Consider the following 26,414-nt stretch of genomic DNA (forward strand, 5'->3'; position numbering starts at 1 on the left):
TTGAAGCACCTCTGGCAGCAATTACAGCCTTGAGTCTTCTTGGGTATGACACTACAAGCTTGGCACACCTGTATTTGGGAAGTTTCTTCCATTCTTCTCTGCAGATCTTCCCAAGCTCTGTCAGGTCGGAAGTCCGGGCTCTGGCTGGGCCACTCAAGGACATTCAGAGACCTGTCCCGAAGCCAATCCTGTGTTGTCTTGGCTGTGTGCTTAGGGTCGTTGGCCTGTTGGAAGGTGAACCTTCGCCCCAGTCTGAGGTCCTGAGTGCTCTGGAGCAGGTTTTCATCAAAGGTCCCTCTGCACTTTGCTCTGTTCATCTTTCCCTATCCTGACTAGTCTCCCAGTCCCTCCCGCTGAAAAACATCCCCACAGCATAATGCTGCCACCCCCATGCTTCACCGTAGGGATGGTGCCAGGTTTCCTCCAGACGTGATGCTTAGCATTCAGGCCAAAGAGTTCAACCTTGGTTTCATCAGACTAGAGCATCTTGTTTCCCATGGTCTGAGAGTCCATTAGGTGCCTTTTGGCAAACTCCAAGTGGGCTGTCATGTGCCTTTTACTGAGGAGTGGCTTCCGTCTGGCCACTCTACCATAAAGGACTGATTGGTGGAGTGCTGCAGAGATGGTTGTCCTTCTGGAAGGTTCTCCCATCTCCACAGAGGAACTCTGGAGCTTTGTCAGAGTGACCATCTGTTCTTGGTCACCTACCTGACAAAGACCCTTCTCCCCCGATTGCTCAGTTGGGCCGGGCGGCCAGCTCTAGGATGAGTATTGGTGGTTCTAAACTTCTTTCATTTACGAATGAAGGAGGCCGCTGTGTTCCTGGGGACCTTCAATGCTGCAGAAATGTTTTGGTACCCTTCCCCAGATCTGTGCCTCGACACAATCCTGTCTCAGAGCTCTACGGACAATTCCTTCAACCTTGTGGCTTGGTTTTTGCTCTGAACTTATATAGACAGGTGTGTGCCTTTCCAAATAATGTCCAAGCAATTTATTTAACCACAGGTGGACTCCCATCAAGTTGTAGAAACAAGAGGAGGAGGAGGAAGAGGAGATGGGAGGAGGTGGAAGGGGGAGGAGGAGGAAGGAAGAAGGATTAGTTGGGATAAGGAGGAGATGGAAGAAAGAAGATAAGATCAAGGGAGGAGGTGGGAGGAGTAAGAGGAGATGGGAGGAGGAGTAGGAAGCGTCCGGAGAAAAAGGTAGGAGGGAGCGTGTGGCTGGTGAGAATGAAAGGATGTGGGATACCAATGGGCAACCACTCAAACCCCAACATGTGACAGTAGTTATTCCAACCAAGTCGCTCAAGATCCAATGCAAAATTCGATGTCCTTCCAGGTACCCAGGACCCAGCACATTGGGAGATGCTTTCAAAACCAGCCTCTAGGGGCAACAGTGAGCACTTTTACCATCAAGTAGTCTTGGTGTTGCAGATATCTCCCTCCCTCCCCAGGAGTGGCTTTAGTGGGGATCATTAACTGAGCTCTGAGTGAAGTTAAACTCCTGGGAATACAGCCAACACAGATACGCATGCTCACTAACACACATACGCACAACCAACAGGTTTCAACATCAGAGGAAGAGAGGAGCGATTCAGACCCAGATTATAACTACTCTCTTAGAGCTCCATTGAGAAACCTTTGATGTTTCACAACCTCTGGCAAAGACCTACTAAAGTCTGGCTGTACCTCTGCCAGTGTGTCTGTGTATCTGTTACACTGTTGTCTTTATCCTCAGTTTGTTTCATTGCTGAAGATGGGCAAGGATGAGGAGAGAAGGGGGAGGAGGAGAGAGACAGGAAATGGAGGAGTAATTTAAGAGATACTCACCAATAACAAACAGAGGAAGAGAGACTCTTTCTGACTTCCTTTCTGGAACATCTTCACACCTTCCCCTGAGAAAGAGAGAGAGGAAGAAAGAGAGGAAGAGAGAGGCAGAGAGAGAGCCAGACAGAAAGAGAGTCAGATGTACAGTACATGCATTTTGAAACCCATGCCTCATACCCCTACCATGTGTCATAGTGCGTGTGGGTTATACTCCATTGAGTGTGTGTGTGATACTGTTCTCTACTTCAGGTTATTATTCCTCTGCCCTACTGATGTGATGAGATCATTGGCAATTCCTCTATTAAAGCTCGGTCACTGAGGAGAGAGAGAGGGAGTGTGTGAATGGGTGAGAGCAGCCTGGCAGAGGAGGAGGAGAGGATCAGCCTGTTAAACCTCTGACACAGATGTATTATGGGTAAACAGTCATTAGAGGGACTGTGCTATTTGCTTTTGTTTTAGTTACTCTCACATATCTAGAAACCCCTTTAACTACTCCGGCAGCACATATTTACTACACTTATACAGGCACTGTATGTCACGGGGAAACACACTCTCTCTCTCCGATCTGTACTTACTAAGGTATACAAGCACTCACAGGTACATTAAAGAACATATAAAACAAAAATCGGATCAAACTTCAAACATGATTTATCCCTTTTATTCATGAATTTAAGGAATAATGTCAATGTAAAGGATTTAATTGTTTATAGCAACACTACGTGTGTGTGTGTGTGTGTATTGTGTCCATCTGTGTGTGTATGTTGCCAGGCTCAGCCCTCACCTACAGGAGACTGATTTTTATTGGCCCACTCCAAGCGCTACAATAACAGTCAGCTCGTATTTCTCTAAATAAATGATGTGTGCGTGTGTGCCAATAAAGTATAAATAATGTCGTCAGTGTTATTGGAAGGCGATGCCTTGGTGAGAGAGAGTCTTTTCCCCCAGAAACACCAACTATGTAAAGCGGAGTTAAACAGAGACATTAACAGCAGGTCAATAAACACACAGGATCTCAGATCAGGTTCAACACTGTCCAGGCTCAGGGAAACTCTGTGTCATTAGGGACATTCTTAGTTACAGGTTTGTTTATTGGTGCAGTTTAAAGTGCTTTTATAAACAGATCCAGTCTTGTCTCATTCTGTGAGGACAGCGAGAGTGCAGGTTTTCTGACACACCACATTAATGACCCACTGCAACCTTTAGCGGAGCTGTATTATTGGATGTAAACAAACACAGACTTTTACTGCAGCCTAATTGCTCCCACCACAGCTAGTGTGCTCTCTCTCTCTCTCTCTCTCTCATTCAGAGGCTGTGTGTGTGTTTGTGTATACATGTGTGTTTGCTGGCGTGCTGAAGAGTAGGTGTGCAGGCAGGCAGTAAAGCCCTGCAGCCCTGCAGTCAGAAGGAGGACTGAGCTGTTGCCTTGTTTACCTGCCTGTTTACCTCCGTTATAAACCATAGCATGCATACACATAAACAGAGCTAACTTTCTGACAGACCACTGGGCTTATTCACATTCACTATGGTTGCACAACAAACATCAAAACTCGGGCCTTTTGGCGTTGCACGTGCAATCGTATTCAGAATGTACCTTATTCAGAGTGTTAAGTGAGCCACACCAGCCAAAGAGAATGATCCACTAGTCAGTCAGTGTCTCAGTGTGTCCCTCTCTCTCTCTCTCCCTCCCTCCCTCCCTCCCTAGAGGCATGGGAGGCAGGTAGCCTAGCTGTTAAGAGCGTTTGGCCAGTAACCGAAAGGTCGCTGGTTTGAATCCCTGAGCCAACTAGGTGGAAAACCTGTCAATGTGCCCTTGAGCAAGACATTAGTTCAGGATAAGAGCCTTTATTAAATGACTAAAATGTAAATGTAGTACTACGGAAGTGTAGATCACTCTCTTACACAAACACACAGAACAAAAAGTCAATTAGACAAACCCAGGATCGGAGGGGGAAATTCACATGTAAGACATTCTGTCTCAGACCCATAGCTCACAGCAATCTAAGGCTGTCTGCCTGTCTATAGGGGTAATTATATTCACTGCGAATATGTATTTGAATAGTAACTATGACACACAGTCTCTGCATTGGAGAGGTTGTGTCACACACATACTGTAATTATTGTTATCAAGTAAATTTCTCATGGAGTCTCTGAAAGATAATTGCAGCATATGCAAGAAACAACAGGTTGAAAGAGAGAGACGGAAGGAGAGAGAGAGAAGTGACTGTCTTTTCACTGTGGTTTCACAGACATTAAGAGGCTGTAGTGTTGGTGTACTGTAGTGTACTGTATTGTTGGTGTATACTGTAGTGTTGGTGTGTACTGCATTGTTGGTGTACTGTAGTGTTGGTGTGTACTGTAGTGTTGGTGTACTGTAGTGTTGATGTACTGTAGTGTTGGTGTGTACTGTACTGTAGTGTTGATGTACTGTAGTGCTGGCGTACTGTAGTGTTGGTGTGTACTGTAGTGTTGGTGTATACTGTAGTGTTGGTGTATACTGTAGTGTTGGTGTGTACTGTACTGTAGTGTTGGTGTACTGTAGTGCTGGTGTACTGTAGTGTTGGTGTGTACTGTAGTGCTGGTGTATACTGTAGTGTTGGTGTGTACTGTAGTGTTGGTGTATACTGTAGTGTTGGTGTGTACTGTACTGTAGTGTTGGTGTACTGTAGTGCTGGTGTGTACTGTAGTGTAGTGTTGGTGTACTGTAGTGTTGGTGTACTGTAGAGTTGGTGTAGTGTAGTGTAGTGTTGGTGTACTGTAGTGTTGGTGTACTGTAGTGTTGGTGTACTGTAGTGTTGGTGTACTGTAAAGTTGGTGTACTGTAGAGTTGGTATACTGTAGTGTTGGTGTGTACTGTAGTGTTGGTGTATACTGTAGTGTTGGTGTATACTGTAGTGTTGGTGTATACTGTAGTGTTGGTGTACTGTAGTGTTGGTGTACTGTAGCGTTGGTGTTCTTAAGCTGGTGTCTGTAGTGTTGGTGTGTACTGTAGTGCTGGTGTACTGTAGTGTTGGTGTATACTGTAGCGTTGGTGTGTACTGTACTGTAGTGTTGGTGTACTGTAGTGCTGGTGTACTGTAGTGTTGGTGTGTACTGTAGTGTTGGTGTACTGTAGTGCTGGTGTACTGTAGTGTTGGTGTATACTGTAGCGTTGGTGTGTACTGTACTGTTGGTGTACTGTAGTGCTGGTGTACTGTAGTGTTGGTGTATTACTGTAGTGTTGGTGTGTACTGTACTGTTGGTGTACTGTAGTGCTGGTGTACTGTAGTGTTGGTGTACTGTAGTGTTGGTGTATACTGTAGCGTTGGTGTGTACTGTACTGTTGGTGTACTGTAGTGCTGGTGTACTGTAGTGTTGGTGTACTGTAGTGTTGGTGTATACTGTAGTGTTGGTGTATACTGTAGTGTTGGTGTATACTGTAGTGTTGGTGTACTGTAGTGTTGGTGTGTACTGTAGTGTAGTGTTGGTGTACTGTAGTGTTGGTGTACTGTAGAGTTGGTGTAGTGTAGTGTAGTGTTGGTGTACTGTAGTGTTGGTGTACTGTAGTGTTGGTGTACTGTAGAGTTGGTGTACTGTAGTGTTGGTGTACTGTAGTGTTGCTGTACTGCAGTGTTGCTGTACTGTAGAGTTGGTGTAGTGTAGTGTAGTGTTGGTGTACTGTAGTGTTGGTGTGGTGTAGTGTAGTGTAGTGTTGGTGTACTGTAGTGTTGGTGTACTGTAGAGTTGGTGTACTGTAGAGTTGGTGTACTGTAGTGTTGGTGTACTGTAGTGTTGCTGTACTGCAGTGTTGCTGTACTGTATAGTTGGTGTACTGTAGAGTTGGTGTACTGTAGTGCTGGCGTACTGTAGTGTTGGTGTACTGTAGTGTTGGTGTGGTGTAGTGTAGTGTAGTGTTGGTGTACTGTAGTGTTGGTGTACTGTATTGTTGGTGTACTGTAGTGTTGGTGTACTGTATTGTTGGTGTATACTGTAGTGTTGGTGTATACTGTAGTGTTGGTGTATACTGTAGTGTTGGTGTACTGTAGTGTTGGTGTACTGTAGAGTTGGTGTAGTGTAGTGTTGGTGTACTGTAGTGTTGGTGTGTACTGTAGTGTTGGTGTGTACTGTAGTGTTGGTGTGTACTGTAGTGTTGGTGTACTGTGGAGTTGGTGTACTGTAGAGTTGGTGTAGTGTAGTGTTGGTGTAGTGTAGTGTTGGTGTAGTGTAGTGTTGGTGTACTGTAGAGTTGGTGTACTGTAGAGTTGGTGTACTGTAGAGTTGGTGTAGTGTAGAGTTGGTGTACTGTAGTGTTGGTGTACTGTAGTGTTGGTGTGGTGTAGTGTAGTGTTGGTGAAGTGTAGTGTTGGTGTACTGTAGTGTTGGTGTACTGTAGAGTTGGTGTACTGTAGTGTTGGTGTACTGTAGTGTTGCTGTACTGTAAAGTTGGTGTACTGTAGTGTTGGTGTAGTGTTGCTGTACTGTAGTGTTGCTGTACTGTAAAGTTGGTGTACTGTAGCGTTGGTGTACTGTAGCGTTGGTGTACTGTAGTGTTGCTGTACTGTAAAGTTGATGTACTGTAGTGTTGGTGTGTACTGTAGAGTTGGTGTGTACTGTAGTGTTGCTGTACTGTAGTGTTGCGGTACTGTAGAGTTGGTGTAGTGTAGAGTTGGTGTAATGTAGAGTTGGTGTACTGTAGAGTTGGTGTAGTGTAGAGTTGGTGTACTGTAGAGTTGCTGTACTGTAGAGTTGGTGTAGTGTAGAGTTGGTGTACTGTAGTGTTGCTGTACTGTAGTGTTGCTGTACTGTAAAGTTGGTGTACTGTAGTGTTGCTGTACTGTAGAGTTGCTGTACTGTAGTGTTGCTGTACTGTAGTGTTGCTGTACTGTAGAGTTGGTGTACTGTAGTGTTGCTGTACTGTAGTGTTGCTGTACTGTAGTGTTGCTGTACTGTAGTTGCTGTAGTGTAGAGTTGGTGTACTGTAGAGTTGGTGTACTGTAGTGTTGCTGTACTGTAGAGTTGCTGTACTGTACAGTTGCTGTAGTGTAGAGTTGGTGTACTGTAGAGTTGGTGTACTGTAGAGTTGGTGTAGTGTAGAGTTGGTGTACTGTAGTGTTGCTGTACTGTAGAGTTGGTGTAGTGTAGAGTTGCTGTAGTGTAGAGTTGGTGTACTGTAGAGTTGGTGTAGTGTAGAGTTGCTGTGCTGTAGTGTTGCTATGCTGTGCTGTAGAGTTGCTGTAGTGTAGAGTTGGTGTAGTGTAGAGTTGCTGTAGTGTAGAGTTGCTGTAGTGTAGTTGCTGTAGTGTAGAGTTGGTGTACTGTAGAGTTGGTGTACTGTAGAGTTGCTGTAGTGTAGAGTTGGTGTACTGTAGAGTTGCTGTAGTGTAGAGTTGCTGTAGTGTAGAGTTGGTGTACTGTAGAGTTGGTGTACTGTAGAGTTGGTGTGTACTGTAGTGTTGCTGTACTGTAGAGTTGGTGTACTGTAGAGTTGGTGTACTGTAGAGTTGGTGTAGTGTAGAGTTGGTGTACTGTAGTGTTGCTGTACTGTAGAGTTGGTGTAGTGTAGAGTTGCTGTAGTGTAGAGTTGGTGTACTGTAGAGTTGGTGTACTGTAGAGTTGCTGTAGTGTAGAGTTGCTGTAGTGTAGATTTGGTGTACTGTAGAGTTGGTGTACTGTAGAGTTGGTGTACTGTAGAGTTGCTGTAGTGTAGAGTTGGTGTAGTGTAGAGTTGGTGTACTGTAGAGTTGGTGTAGTGTAGAGTTGCTGTAGTGTAGAGTTGCTGTAGTGTAGATTTGGTGTACTGTAGAGTTGGTGTACTGTAGAGTTGGTGTACTGTAGAGTTGCTGTAGTGTAGAGTTGCTGTAGTGTAGATTTGGTGTACTGTAGAGTTGGTGTACTGTATGCAGCACCATGCAGTGTGTGTAATAGTTATATTCATGTAGCTGTTATTGTATCAGATGATCCATAAAGAAAGAACGTGTTTTGCTAGTCTGCTATAGAGGTCCGGCTGTCACCCTAACTCAGGTATTACACACACACACACACACACACACACACACACACACACACACACACACACACACACACACACACACACACACAGAGAGATTTATCCACAAGCACATGCACACTTTTCTCTCTCTCTCTCTCTCTCTGTGTGTGTGACAGCTCAACTGAAGTGTCTGAGAGACACACTGACGATCACTTAAACAACTGATGGGAATCAGAGATAGAGTTCACCACTAACTAATACACTATAAATTGTCAATCAATCAGACACAGATGAGATTAATTACACTACTTTAAGAGGGAGATTGAGTCCATGCCCTCTTTTTTTCATGGTCTCAGAAGACAGGATGGGAGAGTGGTGGATAAGTGGTGATAGGAGGCGGTTGGGGGCTGAAATTAGCTTAATTGAACCACAACCTGTGTGTGTGTGTGTGTGTGTGTGTGTGTGTGTGTGTGTGTGTGTGTGTGTGTGTGTGTGCGTGCGTGCGTGCGTGCGTGCGTGCACGCGTGTGTGTGTGTTCAGGAGACCCAGTGGCGCTGCTGGGCTTTCAGGATAAAGATAAGAAAATTGTACTTTCTGTTTTGATGAAAAAGCTTGTCTTCTGAAAAGGAAGTGAGAGCTGCCAAACGACTCTGCCCCAAGCACCTCATTATCAGACTAATCGAACACATTCAACACACACGCACACACACACCCAGAAGCTTTCATCAGGCTCTAGCCCAGCTCCTCAATCCCCTGTGAGTCCCCGGCGCGCCACACACCCAACACACTCACACTGGAATGCACTTCTCTATTTGAAGAGCGTCTCTCTCTCTCTCCCTTCTCTCCCCATTTCTTTCTCTATCCCTCTCTCTCCATCCCCTATCCTTCTTGCTCCGTCTCACTCTTTCCCTTTTCTCTCTCTCCCCCTTTCTCTCTCTGCTCCTCTCTCACTCATTTCCTTTCCCTATCTGTCCCCCCTCTCTCCTTCGCTGTCATCCTTCTTCCCTCTCCCTCCCTCTCTCTCTGTCCTCCCTGTTGGGACATGTCTGTGTTGAAAGCCAACCTCAATCTCCCAAGGCCCCGGGGAATTAATCTTCTAACGAGAGTTAATCTCACATAAACACACAGAGTCATTATCTGTGTCATTAACGGCCTGACAGACCCACACCCCGGGCACAAATCAATACTTTCTACAGACCGACACCTCGGGCACAAATCAATACTTTCTACAGACCGACACCTCGGGCATGGCTTATAATACTCTACTAGACCCCACAGAGTTCCTGTTACAACACATCTTACAGAGGCGCTCACACACAGATACCTTTACGGACACAATTATACAGGGGTCACTGCTGGAGTGGAGAATCCACTCTTTCACGCTCTCATTCATTCTCTCTTTCTCTCTCTCTCTCTCTCTCAATTCAATTTCAATGTAATGGCTTTTATTGGCATGGGAAATATATGTTTACATTGCCAAAGCAAGTGAAATAGAAAATAAACAAAAGTGAAATAAACAATAAAAAATTGTAAAATAAACATTACACTCACAAAGGTTCCAAAAGAATAAAGACATTTCATATTATGTCTACATATAGTGTTGTAATGATGTGCAAATAGTTCAAGTACAAAAGGGAAAATAAATAAACATAGATATAGGTTGTATTTTCAATGGTGTTTGTTCTTCACTGGTTGCCCTTTTCTTGTGGCAACAGGTCACATATCTTGCTTCTGTGATGGCACACTGTGGTATCTCACCCAATAGATATGGGAGTTTAACAAACTTTGATTTTTTTTGTGAATTATTTGTGGGTCTGTGTAATCTGAGGGAAATATGTGTCTCTAATATGGTCATACATTTGGCAGGAGGTTAGGAAGTGCAGCTCAGTTTCCACCTCATTTTGTGGGCAGTGTGCACATAGCCTGTCTTCTCCTGAGAGACAGGTCTGCCTTTGGCGGCCTTTCGTTTGTATATAGTCAAAGATTTCCTTAATTTTGGGTCAGTCACAGTGGTCAGGTATTCTGCCACTGTGTACTCTCTGTCCAAATAGTATTCTTGTTTGCTCAGTTTTTTTTGTAAATTCTTTCCAATGTGTCAAGGAATTATCTTTTTGTTTTCTCATGATTTGGTTGGGTCTAATTGTGTTGCTGTCCTGGGGCTCTGTGGGGTCTGTTTGTGTTTGTGAACAGAGCCCCAGGACCAGCTTGCTTAGGGGAACTCTTCTCCAGGTTAATTTCTCTGTATGTGATGGCTTTGTTATGGAAGGCTTGGAAATCGCTTCCTTTTAGGTGGATATAGAATTTAACGGCTCTTTTCTTGATTTTGATAATTAGCGGGTCTCTTCCTAATTCTGCTCTGCATGAATAATTTGGTGTTTTACGTTGTACACAGAGGATATTTATGCATAATTCTGCATGCAGAGTCTCAATTTGGTGTTTGTCCCATTTTGTGAATTCTTGGTTGGTGAGCGGACCCCAGACCTCACAACCATAAAGGGCAATGGGTTCTATAACTGATTCAAGTATTTTTAACCAGATCCTAATTGGTATGTTAAATTTTATGTTCCTTTTGATGGCATAAAAGGCCCTTCTTGCCTTGTCTCTAAGATCGCTTTGTGGAAGTTACCCATGGCGCTGATTTTTAGGGCGATATATGTATAGTTTATGAGCTTTAGGGCAACGGTGTCTAGGTGGAATTTGTATTCGTGGTCCTGGCAACTGGACCTTTTTTGGAACACCCTTATTTTTGTCTTACTGAGATTTACTGTCAGGGCCCAGGTCTGACATAATCTGTGCAGAAGATCTAGGTGTTGCTGAACACCCTCCTTGGTTGGGGACAGAAGCACCAGATCATCAGCAAACAGTAGACATTTGACTTCAGATTCTAGTATGGTGAGGCAGGGTGCTGCAGACTGTTCTAGTGCCCTCGCCAATTCATTGACATTTTTGTTGAAGAGGGTGGGGCTTAAGTTGTATCCCAGTCTCACCCCCCGACCCTGTGGAAAGAAATGTATTTTTTGCCAATTTTAACCGCACACTTGTTTGTGTATATGGACTTTATAATGTCAAATGCTTTCCCCCAACACGACTTTCCATAAATTTGTATAGCAGACCCTCATGCCAAATTGAGTTGAAAGCTTTTTTGAAACCAACAAAGCATGAGAAGACTTTGCTTTTGTTTTGGCTTGTTTGTTTGTCAATTACGGTGTGCAGGGTGAATACGTGGTCTGTCGTACGGTAATTTGGTAAAAAGACAATTTGACAATTGCTCAGTACGCCGTTTTCGCTGAGGAAATGTACGAGTCTGCTGTTAATGATAATGCAGAGGATTTTCCCAAGGTTGCTGTTGACGCATATCCCCCGGTAGTTATTGGGGTCAAATTTGTCTCCACTTTTGTGGATTGGTTTGATCAGTCTTGGTTCCAAATATTGGGGAAGATGCCAGAGCTGAGGATGATGTTAAAGAGTTGAAGTATAGCCAATTGGAACTGTGGTCTGTATATTGTATAATTTCATTGAGGTTACCATCAACCCCACAGACCTTTTTGGGTTGGAGGGTTTGTATTTTGTCCTGTAGTTCATTCAATGTAATTGGAGAATCCAGTGGGTTCTGGTAGTCTTTTATAGTTGATTCTAAGATTTGTATTTGATTATGTATATGTTTTTACTGTTTGTTCTTTCTTGTAGAGCCAAAAAGATTGGAGAAGTGGTTTATCCATACATCTCAGTTTTGGATAGATAACGCTTTGTGTTGTTGTTTGTTTTGAGTTTTCCAATTTTCCCAGAAGTGGTTTGATTCTATGGATTCTTCAATTATATTCAGCTGCTTTCTGATGTGCTGTTCCTTATTTTTCCATAGTGTATTTCTGTATTGTTTTAGTGATTCAGCATTGAGAAGGTGTAGGCTCAGGTTTTCTGGGTCTCTATGTTTTTGGTTGGATAGGTTTCTCAATTTCTTTCTTAGGTTTTTCAAATCTTCATCAAACCATTTGTCATTGTTGCTCATTTTCTTAGTTATCTGCTTGAAATGTTTAGATTTGATAGAGAAGCTGAGAGGTCAAATATACTGTTCAGGTTTTCTACTGCCAAGTTTGCACCTTCACTATTACAGTGAAACCTTTTGTCCAGGAAGTTGTCTAGAAGGGATTGAATTTGTTGTTGCCTAATTGTTTTTTGGTAGATTTCCGCACCCTCTTCCTTCCATTTATAGCATTTCTTAATATTATTCAGTTACTTTGGCTTTGATGTCTCATGATTTGAAAAGTATGATTTTGCTGTGATTTGATAGAGGTGTAAGTGGGCTGAAATATTTTACAAAAAGGCTCTGTGCTGTTATCCTCACAAGGTGTGGTTTTGAAAGGTATTGAAAACAATCATTTTGACCCCTGGTTGAGGTCAGTGATAAAGTAGTCTACAGTGCTACTGCCAAGAGATGAGCTATAGGTGTACCTACCATAGGAGCCCCCTCGAAGCCTACCATTAACTATGTACATACCCAGCGTGTGACAGAGCTGCAGGAGTTGTGACCCATTTTTGTTGGTTATGTTGTCATAGTTGTGTCTAGGGGGGCATATGGGGGAGGGAATGCTGTCACCTCCAGGTAGCTGTTTGTCCCCCTGTGTGCTGAGGGTGTCAGGTTCTTGTCCAGTTCTGGCATTTAGGTCGCCACAGACTAGTACATGTCCCTGGGCCTGGAAATTGTTGATCTCCCCCTCTAGGATGGAGAAGCTGTCATCGTTAAACTATAAGGATTATATTAGGGGGATATAGGTAGCACACATGAGGACATTTTCTCTGTTGAGATCATTTCCTTATTAATTTTTTGCCAGATGTAAAATGTTCCTGTTTTGACTAATTTAATAGAGTGGGCTAGGTCTGCTCTATAGCAAATTAGCATACCTCCTGAGTCCCTTCCCTGTTTCACACCTGGTAGTTTGGTGGATAGGACTTCCAACTCTCTGTAACCTAGAGGGCAACCAGTGGGTCCGTCTCCTTATACCATGTTTCTTGTAGGATGACAATGTCTGTATTTCCAATTTCTATGATGAAGTCAGGGTTCCGGCTCTTTAGGCCAAAGGCAGATGACCTCAGACCTTGTATATTTCAGGATGAGATAGTAAAAGCTTCCTGTTCCATAGTGTCTAGTGTTGTTTTTGTGTGGTTTAGGCCTGGACCATCACAGTAGGTGTGAGCAGAGTATGTTGAGCATCTGATACATGCCTCTTAGGTCGCAGGATGGGGATTGTTCGGGTGTAATAGTGGGGATTGGGCCTGTTGCTCTGCTCACGGCCTGGGCATAATTATGTCCTGCTCTCCTGTTGAGGTCCGTGCCGCAGGGGCAGAAGAGGCATAGGTCTGATATGGTGTGGCCTATATTCGGTGTGGCCAGGGTTTGCTTGGGGTCTTAGCTGGTTGGGGTTTGCCTTGTGATGCTGTGGTCTGGGTGTAGGTCTTCTTGGCGTGGGTTCTCTTGGTGCAGGTCCTTCCAGGGGGCCTTGCAGGTCTGGGAGGGTGTCTCGCTCTCTTCAATAACCATCACTAATCAGCAGGATGGAGCAAGTTGAGCTGCTGTATCTAGTATTCTTGTAACATCCCTGGCACACAGTTTCATTAATGATGTATCCTCACCCGTCAATGAGCAATGTAAAATGTTTTGAGTGTTGGAAAAAGTGCTTTATATCTCCAATCCATTATGTGTCATCATAAGCATTAGTCATATGCAACAAAAGTTGTCCATTACAGCAGTTAAGCAGAGTGAATGGTAGCCAGCTGACACTTGATCTGATCTAACCCGACAGAACTATCTATAACTATTAACTGTTATTAAGTCATTACTGATCCTGGACCTGTCAGGGCTGTCAGTGTTGGTCTACAGACAGACTGATTTATTGGAAAATCCCCCTAGAGACCCAGCAGGGGCAATCATCTACTACACACACATGCACGCACGCACGTACGCACATGCACACACACACGCACACACACACACACACACACAGAAAAACACAGAAGGTAAGCGCCAGAACAACAGCTGTCTTCAGATAGCATCTGTCTTACCTTTCTCTCTCTCTCTCTTGGGTAAATCTATTTGAATTCAATCCCCTTTTGACAGAACCACTTTTGAGTCAATGTTAAAAATGATGACATTTTAATTTAAAAACATTATTTTCAAGAAATAATATAATATTTTGACAACACTGTTTGTAAGTGTCACGCCCTGACCATAGAGAGCCTTTTTATTCTCTATGTTGGTTAGGTCGGGGTGTGACTAGGGTGGGTAATCTAGGTTGTTGATTTCTATGTTGGCCTGGTATGGTTCCCAATCAGAGGCAGCCATTTATCATTGTCTCTGATTGGGGATCATATTTAGGCAGCCATTTCCCCACTGTGTTTGTGGAATCTTGTTTTGAGTTAGTGCATGTAGCACCACTGATGTCACGGTTCGTTGATTGTTTTGTTTGGAAGTTCGCACTAAATAAAGATGTGGAACTTTAATCACGCTGCGCCTTGGTCCAGTTCTTACGACGATCGTGACAGTAAGCTTTGAAATAATATCAAACTCAACCGTTTATATTTTCCAGTGATGAAGACATGGATGTCTCATGGTAGGGTGGGGTATGCAAAATGGGTCAATTTTTGCCATTTTTTATCTCCTGAATTCAAACCATAAAGTGACAGAATGTTCAGAATGATCCTAGATATCCAGTCTAGTTTAACTTTCTATGTGAATCCTAATGTTCATGCAGCAAAATATGTTTTGGAGTTATTTCTGTAAACCTGGTAAACAGATTTGATTGTTTTTTTTTCCTTCTGTTCCCCAACTTTATCCCTAAACATGAACCCCGGACCTTATCCCAAGCTCCCTTCCTCTACATTAATCCTATCTCTCTCTAACCCCAACCCCCGTTCCCTGATCTCTCTGTGGTAACAGATGTGATCTATCATCTAAAGGACGCAACGGAAATGAATGTTTAACCCCGTAATGGATATTTACTGTGAGTTGATAATGGCTCTGTCAGATTAGGATGTGGCTTCTCTAACAAAGCAATCAGGGAGGAGATGAAGCCAAGAACCCAATTAAACCCTTTCTCACACAGACGCGTGCATATTCGCGCACACACGCATACATACAAGTACACGTGTACACATATGCACAAATACAAAGCGCTATGTGGTTCATATGCCTGTGGTTTAATTCTGATGACAATTAAACAAATACTTTAATGAAGTGAAGTTCTGGACTCTTGGCATTAGTCTCCACCTTCTGTAGTCAATGTCTGTTTTCCATTCTAAAGCCTTCTCTCCTCTCCTTTTGTCCTGTACTTTTCTCTCCACATTTTGCCCTCTCCTCTCTGTCTCTCACAAACGTACGAACACACAATCACACAACACACCATCCTGCTGCTTCCAACTACTGAACAACTCCTAAACACAATCAGTTAGATACTGGAGGATTTCTCCTTTAAAACCAATTATTCCTCTTTAATACATACAGACTTGCCAAATCCTCTCATATCTCAAACACATGTTACCACCACAACTAACCTCCATGCAAAAACATAAACAGGGCTGGGGGAAGGGAGAACATTGGGTACTGAAGACAGTTTGTTCTCATTAGAACTAAATACTTTGCAGCCAACAAACAGCACAAGTATTAAATACACATTGAAATACACATGAAAATACACCCAGTTATTAACAGCAGTTGGAAGTGAGTAGGTGGGTGCGGAAGAGATTGAAAGGATAGAGTTTGATTTCTTTACTGAAAGACTACACTGTAAAAATAAAACAACATGTTGATTCAACGAACAATTGGAAAGCAACCAGCAGTGAGTTTGCTCAACAAAATGTTCACACAAACATTTTGGAGCTGGTTGCCTTACAATTGTACATTGAATCAACAATTCTTTCTGTTCTTCCTTTTTTATGGTGCATCATCATAAACATCAGATGATTCATGGAGATGAAGCTCATATCAGATTGTTTCCATGTTTTCAGAGAGACTCCCAGAGTTATTAAACAGGTTCATATCATCACAAGGCTGTACTGATACAACTGTGTGTGTGTGTGTGTGTGTGTGTGTGTGTGTGTGTGTGTGTGTGTGTGTGTGTGTGTGTGTGTGTGTGTGTGTGTGTTTGGTGTAGTCTCTTCATCTCTGATTGCTTTAATTACAGACTGACTATCCCCTTTCAGAGTGCAGGAAAAACAAACTCTTAATGCACATTAAAAGGAGTCACAACACACACACACACACACACACACGCACGCACGCACGCACGCACGCACGCACGCACACACACCTCCAGCCACACCACTCAGTAGTCCCTTTGATTTCTGTCTTACGTGATCTGTCTTTCATCGTCGCCTCTTCCCGATCCCTCTCTTCTTTACCTCCACTGAGGCAGAACGTCTCTCTCTCCATATCACCTTCGTCTCTCGCTTTGTCTATTGAGCGTTATTGTAGGTGGGCGGGTCCATTTACTGTGTCTAACTCATTAGCAGGTGGGCAAAACGGTTTCGGTCTGCGTCTCTCTGTTCCTTAGTCTTTAGCATGACAGCAGAACGGCTGACTCTCTGTCTGTCAGTCGATTTGTGTTTAGTGTGTGATGATTATGGTGTCTGTAGCACAAGAGTCTAGGGGTCGGAGAGGGGCTGGGCTCTAGTGAGTAGAGGACTGCGAGCAGTGGGCTATGGGACCCTGGGCTTTGGTCTGACGGACTGGACTGACAACGTCTCATTAGCCTCAAACAGTCAGACATACAGTAGAAGACAGAGAGAGCAGTGACCCATCTCCCTCTTCTCTCCTCAAACACATTAGGTTATAACACAATTATTACTGAAAGTGAATTGATGCATGGAGATACACTCCTTCAATTACACACCATGTTAATATATGGACATTGGTTCTGGTTAGATTACAGTGTATTTTGTAAGTTAGAACAACATCTGTTACAGGTCAGCTCGTATCGTTATCGATTGACACATTTAATGATAAGGAGTTCAACATCGACGAGCTCAATCAATCACCTTACAGGGAGATATCTGTGAAAACTGCTTAAAAGCTTGAGTGTTCAATTTGAATCTATATTAGGATACGTATTGTTTGAATTTAATATTATCTGACATAATGACAACTTTCTGCCATGTACCTGGAGACAGGATGTGTTTGTTCTCCAGAAATCTGCATTAATTTGTAAACTTAATATAGCCTATTAGGTCTATAGTGCAGGCTTGTCAGGCACGAGTCACCATTGTCCTTGTACAGAATATTCTAAACCTTCAAAATAAGATATGTCTTTAAAAAAAAATATATAACTAACTTTTTTACAGTTTAAAATGTTATCAGCAGAATTTCAGTGATACAGCTAAATTCCTTACTATGCTACTAAAAAAGCTATTAGCCTATCAGAATTATTACTACGCAAATATGAATATTATCATTGCTGCTTTTGTTGTTATTATGATCAGTAATTCCTTTCATCCATTTAATCCTGCGGCGCCATACTAAAGCTTTGAAGATGAGTTACACTTTTTCTTTCTGACGTTTCTTCTTTCTTTATCCTTTCTACCTCAAACATGAAAAACTGCGGCGGTGTGCCGGGGGGAGAGGAAGAGGGACAGAGAGCAGAGACACAGAGAGAGAGAGAGGGATTGATTTCCACTCTCAGCGCTGCAGCCGTAGTTCAAAGCTCCAGACTTCAGAGAGCGTCAGGACCCAGCATGTCGAGCCCGGGTTAGACTGCCTGTCTGCGGCCAGGAGTTCCCCCAGGGCCCGGGGAGGGCGAAAACCAGGCGGCACCGTCAAAATAATTATGCGGAGAGGATTGAGAGAAGAGCAAAGCACACACCGGGATCGGGACCGACCAGGACCCGTCGCTGTCTCAGAACCCGCTGTCTCTCTCGGGAGATGAGAGATGAACTAAGAGCCAATGCTCTCTTCATGTAACAATTACCTCCAAGATGGTAGGCTACATCCCTAATGGATCAGTAATAAACCTGGTGGCCTAAACGTTATTACTTCCCAACACACCACTTAGCGACCACACACACTCACACACTGCGCTCTATTATCATGCAATTAACTACAGGTCTAATATAAACTGAAATATCGGTATGAAAAAGAAAAAAAACTCCGGTTTAGAGCAATTACTAGGCTAGATTATTAAATATTTAAGGCAGAAAAACAGGCCTATTTAAATATGGAGATCATTTGACATTTGTCCATTTATATCTTTCCAACAGTGGCTGACTTTTCTGAATATTTGCTTCATTTTCGACCAACAAACAATGTAACACATGCAGTTATTTTCGAAAATTAAAATGACAGTTAAGTAGGCTACATGTGTCTGCAGCATAAATGCTCCAGGAATTTCCCCAAATCTTGCAGCAATCCCGCTTTACATTCCAAAACACTTTACCTGCGTGTAGAGCGGAGTTGAGACGGGACTGGTCTGGCGGCGTGTAGCCTATCTCTCTGCGCGGACTGCTGAAGCTTAATGATCAGACTGTATTGAGCAGTCTGACAGGCATCACCAATATCTAAACAGCTGTAAACAAATCCTCCGTTAATCTTGCTGTTTTCAGCCCACCGTGTGCATGGCCGGTGATCCAGAGTAGCTCCTCCTCACAGAAAAATACACATTTTCTCCGCCCTAGAAAATGAGGATCAACCTGATGCAGGTAGTGAATGGTATTTATGTGCCTCCACAACTCCACTACGACATCTAGAGGTGAACCCCAAACAATACATCTCCTCTTGGTAGGCTATTGAATTAACGTATTCTAGCTACTGTTAGGCTACTGATGTGGTGAGACGGAGACCATTCAATAAATCTACTCACATTTATCTGCATCTATCCTTTCATCAGTGTGCCATCAAGCTAATTGAGAGAGAGAGGAAGGGAGAGGAGGGGTTTGTGTTTGTATCCGGTATCCGTGTTGTTGGGCCATAAATAAAAGGGGAGCATTAAACTTCATACTTTGTACCTTTAAAGAACATGAAAGCTTCAGACTCTGGTTCATGTGTCTATGATTTCAAATGTTCCTTTTGGTTTATGAGTGTTGAGTTATTGATGTGATGTTTATTTATTTGTTTACCAGTCGGCGCCAGTTGTTTGGGACGGACCGAACCCTGGACTTTCCCTGAGGCACGAGAACTGACCAAAGAGACTCCACCACTCTGTCTCTCTGTCTGTCTTCTCTCCTTACTCTGCCCGGTCTCCCTCTCCCCTTCCTCTCCGCTCCTCCGCAGGAAAGAGCAGATAAAAGAGGTGCTTGGAGCTTCTGAGGAGAGAGAGGTGTGTTTGAAGAGCTAACTCCTGTAAGTCCTATAATTATACCTTTCTACCCCCCCTCTCTTTCTCTTTCTCTCCTCTCACTCCTCTCTCTCTCTCTCTGGCAGCCCTGAGCCCGGTGGCCCTCTCATCCTCTCATCTCTGATCCTCACAGGAGCAGCTTCCTTCCTTCCTGACCGACAGACTGACAAACAAAGAGACCAGTGAAGAGCAACAGAGCCTCACTGGGATGAAAACACCTATCATATTACATTACTCCAGATGACTATTACCACAGGACCACAGCCAGAGCAAACAGAACCCCAGTCAGCTGTCTTCTAAAGCCAACAGCGATAAGGCCAATATCAGGTCTTTAATAAAGACAGCTGGGGTAGGAGGAAGTTATCTAGCTACTGAAGCCAAAACAAATATCACAGACTTCTTCTCTCTATTTAAAGTTTAAACGGTATATTTAGCCATCCATGTAAGTCACAGGAGTTCCAGGCTCCTGACGCTTTGCATGATGGGTACTCTGTAAAGGTGGACATATTCTATCCTCTCCTGTAACTACACGTCCTCATACACACAACACACACACGCACACATACGTGTATGCTGTCCTCTAACCACTGTACTCCTCAACAGGAGAGCAAATTCTGTTACCATGGTGACTGCAGTGTCAGCTAACCTAGTTTCCACGGTGGAAGGACATTGGGTGAAGAGAGAAGGCTAGCCTATTGGTAACATTATTGATGTACAGTAAGTTTTAAATATAACAACTTCACAACTGTTTTCTTTACAACACTCAGACACAGATTTTCAGTGCTGAATTGCGTATGGGATGGTTAGATGAAACACGCATAACATGTGGGCAGGAGAGGGAGGGGCTAGTTACACACACACACACACACACACACACACACACACACACACACACACACACACACACACACACGTAGAAACTTACTTGCTTGCTTATGGTGGGCCATCATATCGATGATGACATTCCATATCTGCCTCTATTTGTGAGTCTTTGTGTGACTGTAAAGTCCAATCCTTGACCCACATCATCTGTTTCAGACGGGGCATGTGAAGTCTCTGACTGGGGGTGTAGGTGAACACATACACACACAGCCGCCTCTTCCTATACGTAGACTACACGCTGCAAGGGGGCCCCACGACCCCCAAAAATATAATACAAATGTGTTTTTTTAGGAACTAAGATAGTTTGAAAAGTAGAATACACAAGGTGCAATGTTTTAATTTGGTAGTTCATCAGCAGTTTTCCACTTGTTATGTCAGTCACTCAATTAGCACCCATGTCAGAAAAACATTTTGTATTGCTAGTGATGGGTTCTGACTCCTAAACTTGGAATAGTGTTAATTATCAGGTATCCTATTGAAATATTGAGTGCTATAGTCTAGGAGGGTCTACCTACACCAGAAGTTAATGGTTATCTGTAGGAGGAATGAATATGGTGGAGGCAATTAAGCTTGGATTGTACTGAGTGAAGGAAAGACGATCACATGTTGGCAGGCACTGATAAGGGTGGAGAGATGTGGTTTAGTGAGGAAGGGGGCCAAGGTCAGGTCAGATCACGTTAATAAGGGAGAAGGAATAGTTTATTTCCTGCCTAGCAACAAAGATGTCATGTTTAGAGAGAAGGGGGAGATTCCACCCCAAATTGGGGTATATATGGGGCAGCAGGTAGCCTAGTGGTTAGAGCATTGGGCCAGTAACTGAAAGGTTGCTGGATCGAATCCCTGAGCTGACAAGGTAAAGATCTGTTGTTCTGCCCCTGAACAAGGCAGTTAACCCACTGTTCCTCGGTAGACCGTAATTGTAAATAAGAATTTGTTCTTAACTGACTTGCCTAGTTAAATAAAGAAATATATATATATATATATACTGCCGGTGGAACTTTGTCTTATGCAGCTGTATGACCCAATGGGTGAATAAACTTGGTTTAAGCTTTACTAATTGTCAGTGAGTTTTACTAGGTTCATTTAGAACCTAACACTAGGTAAGGTATTCTACCAGCTACCTAAACCTTGTAGTAGGCCTAATCATCACCAAATTACCGACCGGGCATGCAGAGCATATGCTCATGGGCCCTGACCTCCAAGGGACCCCTTTTGATTTTGTCACTCTCACACAGATTTGATATGAACATGGCATAAGTCATGGCAAAAATTGTAGAATTGCAGAAAATTAGCTTTAAAACTGCAAAAGCTTCCCACCACCCCATGACAAAATGTGTAGAATTGCAGGAAATGTACTTTAACACTGCCAACATTTTATCTCTTACCAAGAGGGGGGACACTAAAACACTTTGCCCGCGTTGTGGGGGGGCCCCCCAACCAAATCTCACTTAGGCCCTCCAAAAGGCTAGAGGTGGCCCTGCACACGCACACGCACACGCACACACACACACACACACACACACACACACACACACACACACACACACACACACACACACACACACACACACACACACACACACACACACACTACCTGCACGTCAGGAGGTTTAGGCCCTGTGCTCATCTCTGTGGGTGGTAGATAACAGTGCCGCCCCTTAGCCAGGCAGGATGTCTGATCTGTGGAACTCAACTCACAGCCTGCCACTTAATAACCCCCCCCCACACACACACACACACACACACACACACACACACACACACACACACACACACACACACACACACACACACACACACACACACACACACACACACACACACACACACACACACACACACACACACACACACCCTGGGGCAGGAGTTAAACGTGAGAAACAGGTAGAGACAGACAGAGACAGAGACAGACTGTACTGTGCAGCTGACAGACCTTCTCCTTCCTCAGCCATGGGGCTCTAACAGGAACTTAGACTGCATCTGAAGTGGTACTCTGTTCCCTGTAAGGCTCTGGGAAATAGGAGTGCACTATGGTGTCATTTCAAACCAGAAACATGGTTTGGGTGGCAACTAGGAATGTGTGTGTGTGTTCAGTCCAAGAGCAACCTCTTAGATCTTACAGGATAGGCTCAAGCAGTTAATACTTTTCATCAAAACATCTGGGCTATGGATCAGTTCAACATATCACCAGCAGGCACCGCTAGAACCTCTCTGTTACCATCAATACGAGGCTACCTACTGTCCACAAGACAAACAGATATTTCTTTAGATGTCAGCAGGGTGGCAGTATCTTCACACATCTTCTGGTCTGACTGATGCGTAGCCGCAGGAAGTAGTGGCGATGAGGGTGCTGAAGCACTCCCTGAAATATCTGAATGAAAACACATTTGAATATTAATCACAAAAGTAGTGCAATGGGCCTTTACAAGTCCTGTATTAGCAGACCTATATAGCCGACTGTAGCGAAAAGAAAAAAATCTGAGGACCATCCTCCTCAGTGAATTTCATAAAAAGAAATGTTTAAAACATTAAAATAATTATCCGTTTTAAATAAAACCATACTAAATGTATTCACGTCACCAAATAATTGATTAAAACACACTGTTTTGCAATGAAGGGCTACAGTAGCCTCAACAGCACTCTGTAGGGTAGCACCATTTGACTGAGCCATGCCTCTTCTCCCATCCAAATTCCTCATCTCCCACCCTTTCTAATGCGACTAGCCCCGATGCTCCTCCTTCTTTTTCCCGGGTCAGATGGTTTAGACCCTTTCTTCTTTAAGGTTGCTGCCCCATCATCATCAAGCCTACCTCTGATGTTTTTAACCTGTCTCTCCTCTCTGGGGAGGCTTCCATTGCGTGGAAGGCAGCCATGGTTCGTCCTTTATTTAAAGGGAGAGATTAAGCTGATCCTAACTGTTTTAGGCCTATTTCTATTTTGCCCTGTTTATCAAAAGTGTTGGAAAAACTTGTCAATCATCAACTGACTGGCTTTCTTGATGTCTATAGTATTCTCTCTGGTATACAATCTGGTTTCCTCTCAGGTTATGGATGTGTCACTGCAACCTTAAAGGTCCTCAATGATGTCACCATTGCCTTTGATTCTAAGCAATGTTGTGCTGCTATTTTCATTGACTTGGCCAAGGCTTTTGATACGGAAGACCATTCCATTATTGTGGGCCGGCAAAGGAGTATTGGTGTCTCTGAGTGGTCTTTGGCCTGGTTTGCTAACTACCTCTCTCAAAGAGTGCAGTGTATAAAGTCAGAACATCTGCTGTCTCAGCCACTGCCTGTCACCAAGGCTCGATCCTAGGCCCCACGCTCTTCTCAATTTACATCAACAACATAGCTTAGGCAGTGGGAAGCTCTCTCATCCATTTAAATGCAGATGATACAGTCTTATACTCAGCTGGCCCACCCCCTGGATTTTGTGTTAAACACTCTACAACAAAGCTTTCTTAGTGTCCAACAAGCTTTCTATGCCCTTAATCTTGTTCTGAACACCTCCAAAACAAAGGTCATGTGGTTTGGTAAGAAGAATGCCCCTCTCCCCACAGGTATTTATTACTTCCTCTAAGGGTTTAGAGCTTGAGGTAGTCACCTCATACAAGTACTTGGGAGTATGGCTTGACGTTACACTGTCCTTCTCTCAGCACATATCAAAGCTGCAGGCTAAAGTTAAATCTAAACTTGGTTTCCTCTTACGTAATCGCTCCTTTTTCACCGCAGCTGCCAAATTAACCCTGATTCAGATGACCATCCTACCCATGCTAGATTACAGAGATGTAATTTATAGATCGGCAGGTAAGGGTGCTCTCGAGCGGCTAGATGTTCTTTACCATTCGGCCATCAGATTTGCCACCAATTCTCCTTATAGGACACATCAATGCACTCTATACTCTGTAAACTGGTCATCTCTGTATACCTGTCGCAAGACCCAGTGGTTGATGCTTATTTATAAAACCCTCTTAGACCTCACTCCCTCTATCTGAGATATCTACTGCAGCCCTCATCCTCCACATACAACACCCATTCTGCCAGTCACATTCTGTTAAAGGTCCCTAAAAAATACACATCGCTGGGTCGCTCCTCTTTTCAGTAAGCTGCAGCTAGTGATTGGAACGAGTTGCAACAAACACTCAAACTGGACAGTTTTATCACCATCTCTTCATTCAAAGACTCAATCATGGACACTCTTACTGAAAGTTGTGGCTGCTTTGCGTGATGTATTGTTGTCTCTAACTTCTTGCCCTTTTTTCTGTTGTCTGTACCCAATAATGTTTGTACCATGTTTTGTGCTGTTACCATGTTGTGCTGCTGCCATGTTGTGCTGCTAAAATGTTGTTGTCATGTTGTGATTCTACCATGCTGTGTTGTCATGTGTTGCTGCCTTGCTATGCTGTAGTCTTTGGTCTCTCTTTATGTAGTGTTGTGTTGTCTCTCTTGTCGTGATGTGTGTTTTGTCCTATATTTTTTTTAATAAAATGTTTTAATCCCAGCCCCCGTCCCCGCAGGAGTCCTTTTGCCTTTTGGTAGGTCGTCATTGTAAATAAGAATTTGTTCTTAACTGACTTGCCTAGTGAAATAAAGGTAACATTTATTTAAAACAATTTTTTAAAGTAGCCGGAGCACAGCTAGCTTCTGTTCTCCTCTGGGTACATTGACTTCAATACAAAACCTAGGCGGCTCATGGTTCTCACCTCCTCCATAGACTTACACAGTAATTATGACAACTTCCGGAGGACGTCCTGATTTTACAAATGTAATGCCACTGGGGCCCACCTGTGTAAGTGGTAAACTGCTTACTGACTGTATACTGCAACGTTACTGCAGATTGTAGTGGGTTTACTAATGCGTTAGTTCTATTAGCCATGTTGACTATGGCATTACTTTAGCTAATATGGTGACAATGATGTAGGCTGTGTGTGTAGTGATTATGATATGGTTTGGCTTGGAAAGTTTTTTTTGCCTGGTCACATACAGCTGATGTGTTGTGCATTGAAGTCCAGTAGCGAAAGGAAATGGTGAGTGGAGGAGAGAGCATAGACACGAAAAGGAATACAACTTGGCTGCTATGAAAGTGAACTGTGGTTACGTGTGATCAGGGGATTTCACCGATTCTGTTGAAAAACGTTTCTTAAAAGGAAGCAAACGGAACGAAACGGGGATAAACAAACCTGAATTTGTCCAATAGAAACTCTCATTTGCAACTGTTGGACTAATGATTACACCCTAGATCAGCTAGATGCTGTCAATAGTGTCTGTCCATGTGTCACTGTCTGTCACCTCAAATTTTTCTCTCGACCCGTGTGCACCTATGTTGTAAACTTTCATTCATAGGCTAGGTTGTAGCAACCTCATGATGGGTATAGGGAAAATGTAGTAGCCTAAACCTATTGATGTTACATTGAACTGGGTGAATGAAATATGAATGACAGTCATCCAGTATGCTGTAACAGAAATAACCCCATGCTCATGAAAAAATGTAATCATCCTCCTTCATCTTAAACGGCACCGACCGCCACTGATGTTGGTTATTCTGTGGTAGAATTACCTAATCTCCTAATGGAGTCTACCAAATATCTGGTTCAGTTTGCTTATTGACTTGACACATTATTTATAAAGATAAGCCACACTACTAGCGCATCAGAGATGGTGACAGGTTTTGGGGATAATCTGTGTTGCATTATACCACTTGAATGCATTCCACACTCTGTTCATCCCCATAGAATAACAGTAACATTATCACACACACACACTCTCTCACACACACACTAACAGTCTCTCTCACACACCCACACCGAGAAAGAGAGAGAAAGAGAGAGAGAGAAAGAAGAGAGCGAGAAGGGCTGCCTGGTGGCCAGCATGGGCTTCGTTGTGGGAAATTGCACAGCAGAGCGTGACCTCACTGCATTCTGCACAGCTGTGCGAGCGAGCAAAGAGAGAGAGAGAGCGAGGAGAAATAGAAGACAGAGCGAGAGGGGCTGCCTGGTTCCCTGCACGGGCTCTGTTGTGGGAAATTGTGCTTTTAAACAGCCTTACGCCGATATGCATTCTTCAGTTTCTGGTGCATTACACGCGCAACAAGAAACCAACACCCACTCGGTTAACGTCATTAATAACGCAGTGTGAGATGGACGAGTCGTCTCTGTTGGATCTATTGGAGTGTTCAGTGTGTTTGGAGCGGCTGGACACTACAGCTAAAGTCCTGCCTTGCCAACACACCTTCTGTCGCCGCTGCTTGGAGAACATAGTCAGCTCCAGGAACGAACTGAGATGCCCAGAATGTCGCATCCTAGTCGGCTGTGAGGTGGATGATCTTCCCGCGAATATCTTGCTGGTCCGCCTGCTGGACGGGATCAAACAGCGGCCACGGAATGGAGGCAATACCAGGCAGTCCCTGGTGGGAGGCGGGCGGTCGCTGGGC

The 26,414-nt window shown here is 43.7% G+C and overlaps 2 protein-coding genes across 3 annotated transcripts in view; one reads left to right on the plus strand and one right to left on the minus strand.

Annotated features, from left to right (window-relative positions):
• LOC106582166 (tumor necrosis factor receptor superfamily member EDAR) overlaps positions 1–18,448 on the minus strand; it is a 55,979-nt gene extending 37,531 nt beyond the window's left edge. Inside the window, exons 1-2 of one of the 2 annotated variants that reach the window (XM_014164970.2) lie at positions 18,210–18,448; positions 1,830–1,894 (exon numbers count right to left, since the gene is read on the minus strand). In XM_014164970.2, coding sequence (XP_014020445.1) covers positions 1,830–1,880 — 51 coding nt within the window. In that variant the 5' untranslated portion in view covers positions 1,881–1,894; positions 18,210–18,448. Of the gene's footprint in view, positions 1–1,829; positions 1,895–16,134; positions 16,402–18,209 lie in introns of those variants that run through there. The other variant, XM_014164969.2, reaches the window with a different exon arrangement.
• A 7,388-nt stretch (positions 18,449–25,836) lies between these two features.
• Positions 25,837–26,414, plus strand: part of LOC106582226 (E3 ubiquitin-protein ligase SH3RF3) — a 92,622-nt gene continuing 92,044 nt past the window's right edge. The window contains exon 1 of the mRNA XM_014165087.2: positions 25,837–26,414. This exon is cut by the window's right edge and continues 81 nt beyond it. Coding sequence (XP_014020562.1) covers positions 26,121–26,414 — 294 coding nt within the window. The 5' untranslated portion in view covers positions 25,837–26,120.

The sequence above is a fragment of the Salmo salar genome, chromosome ssa21 (genome assembly GCF_905237065.1).
Source record: "Salmo salar chromosome ssa21, Ssal_v3.1, whole genome shotgun sequence".
Taxonomy (NCBI): Eukaryota; Metazoa; Chordata; class Actinopteri; order Salmoniformes; family Salmonidae; genus Salmo; species Salmo salar.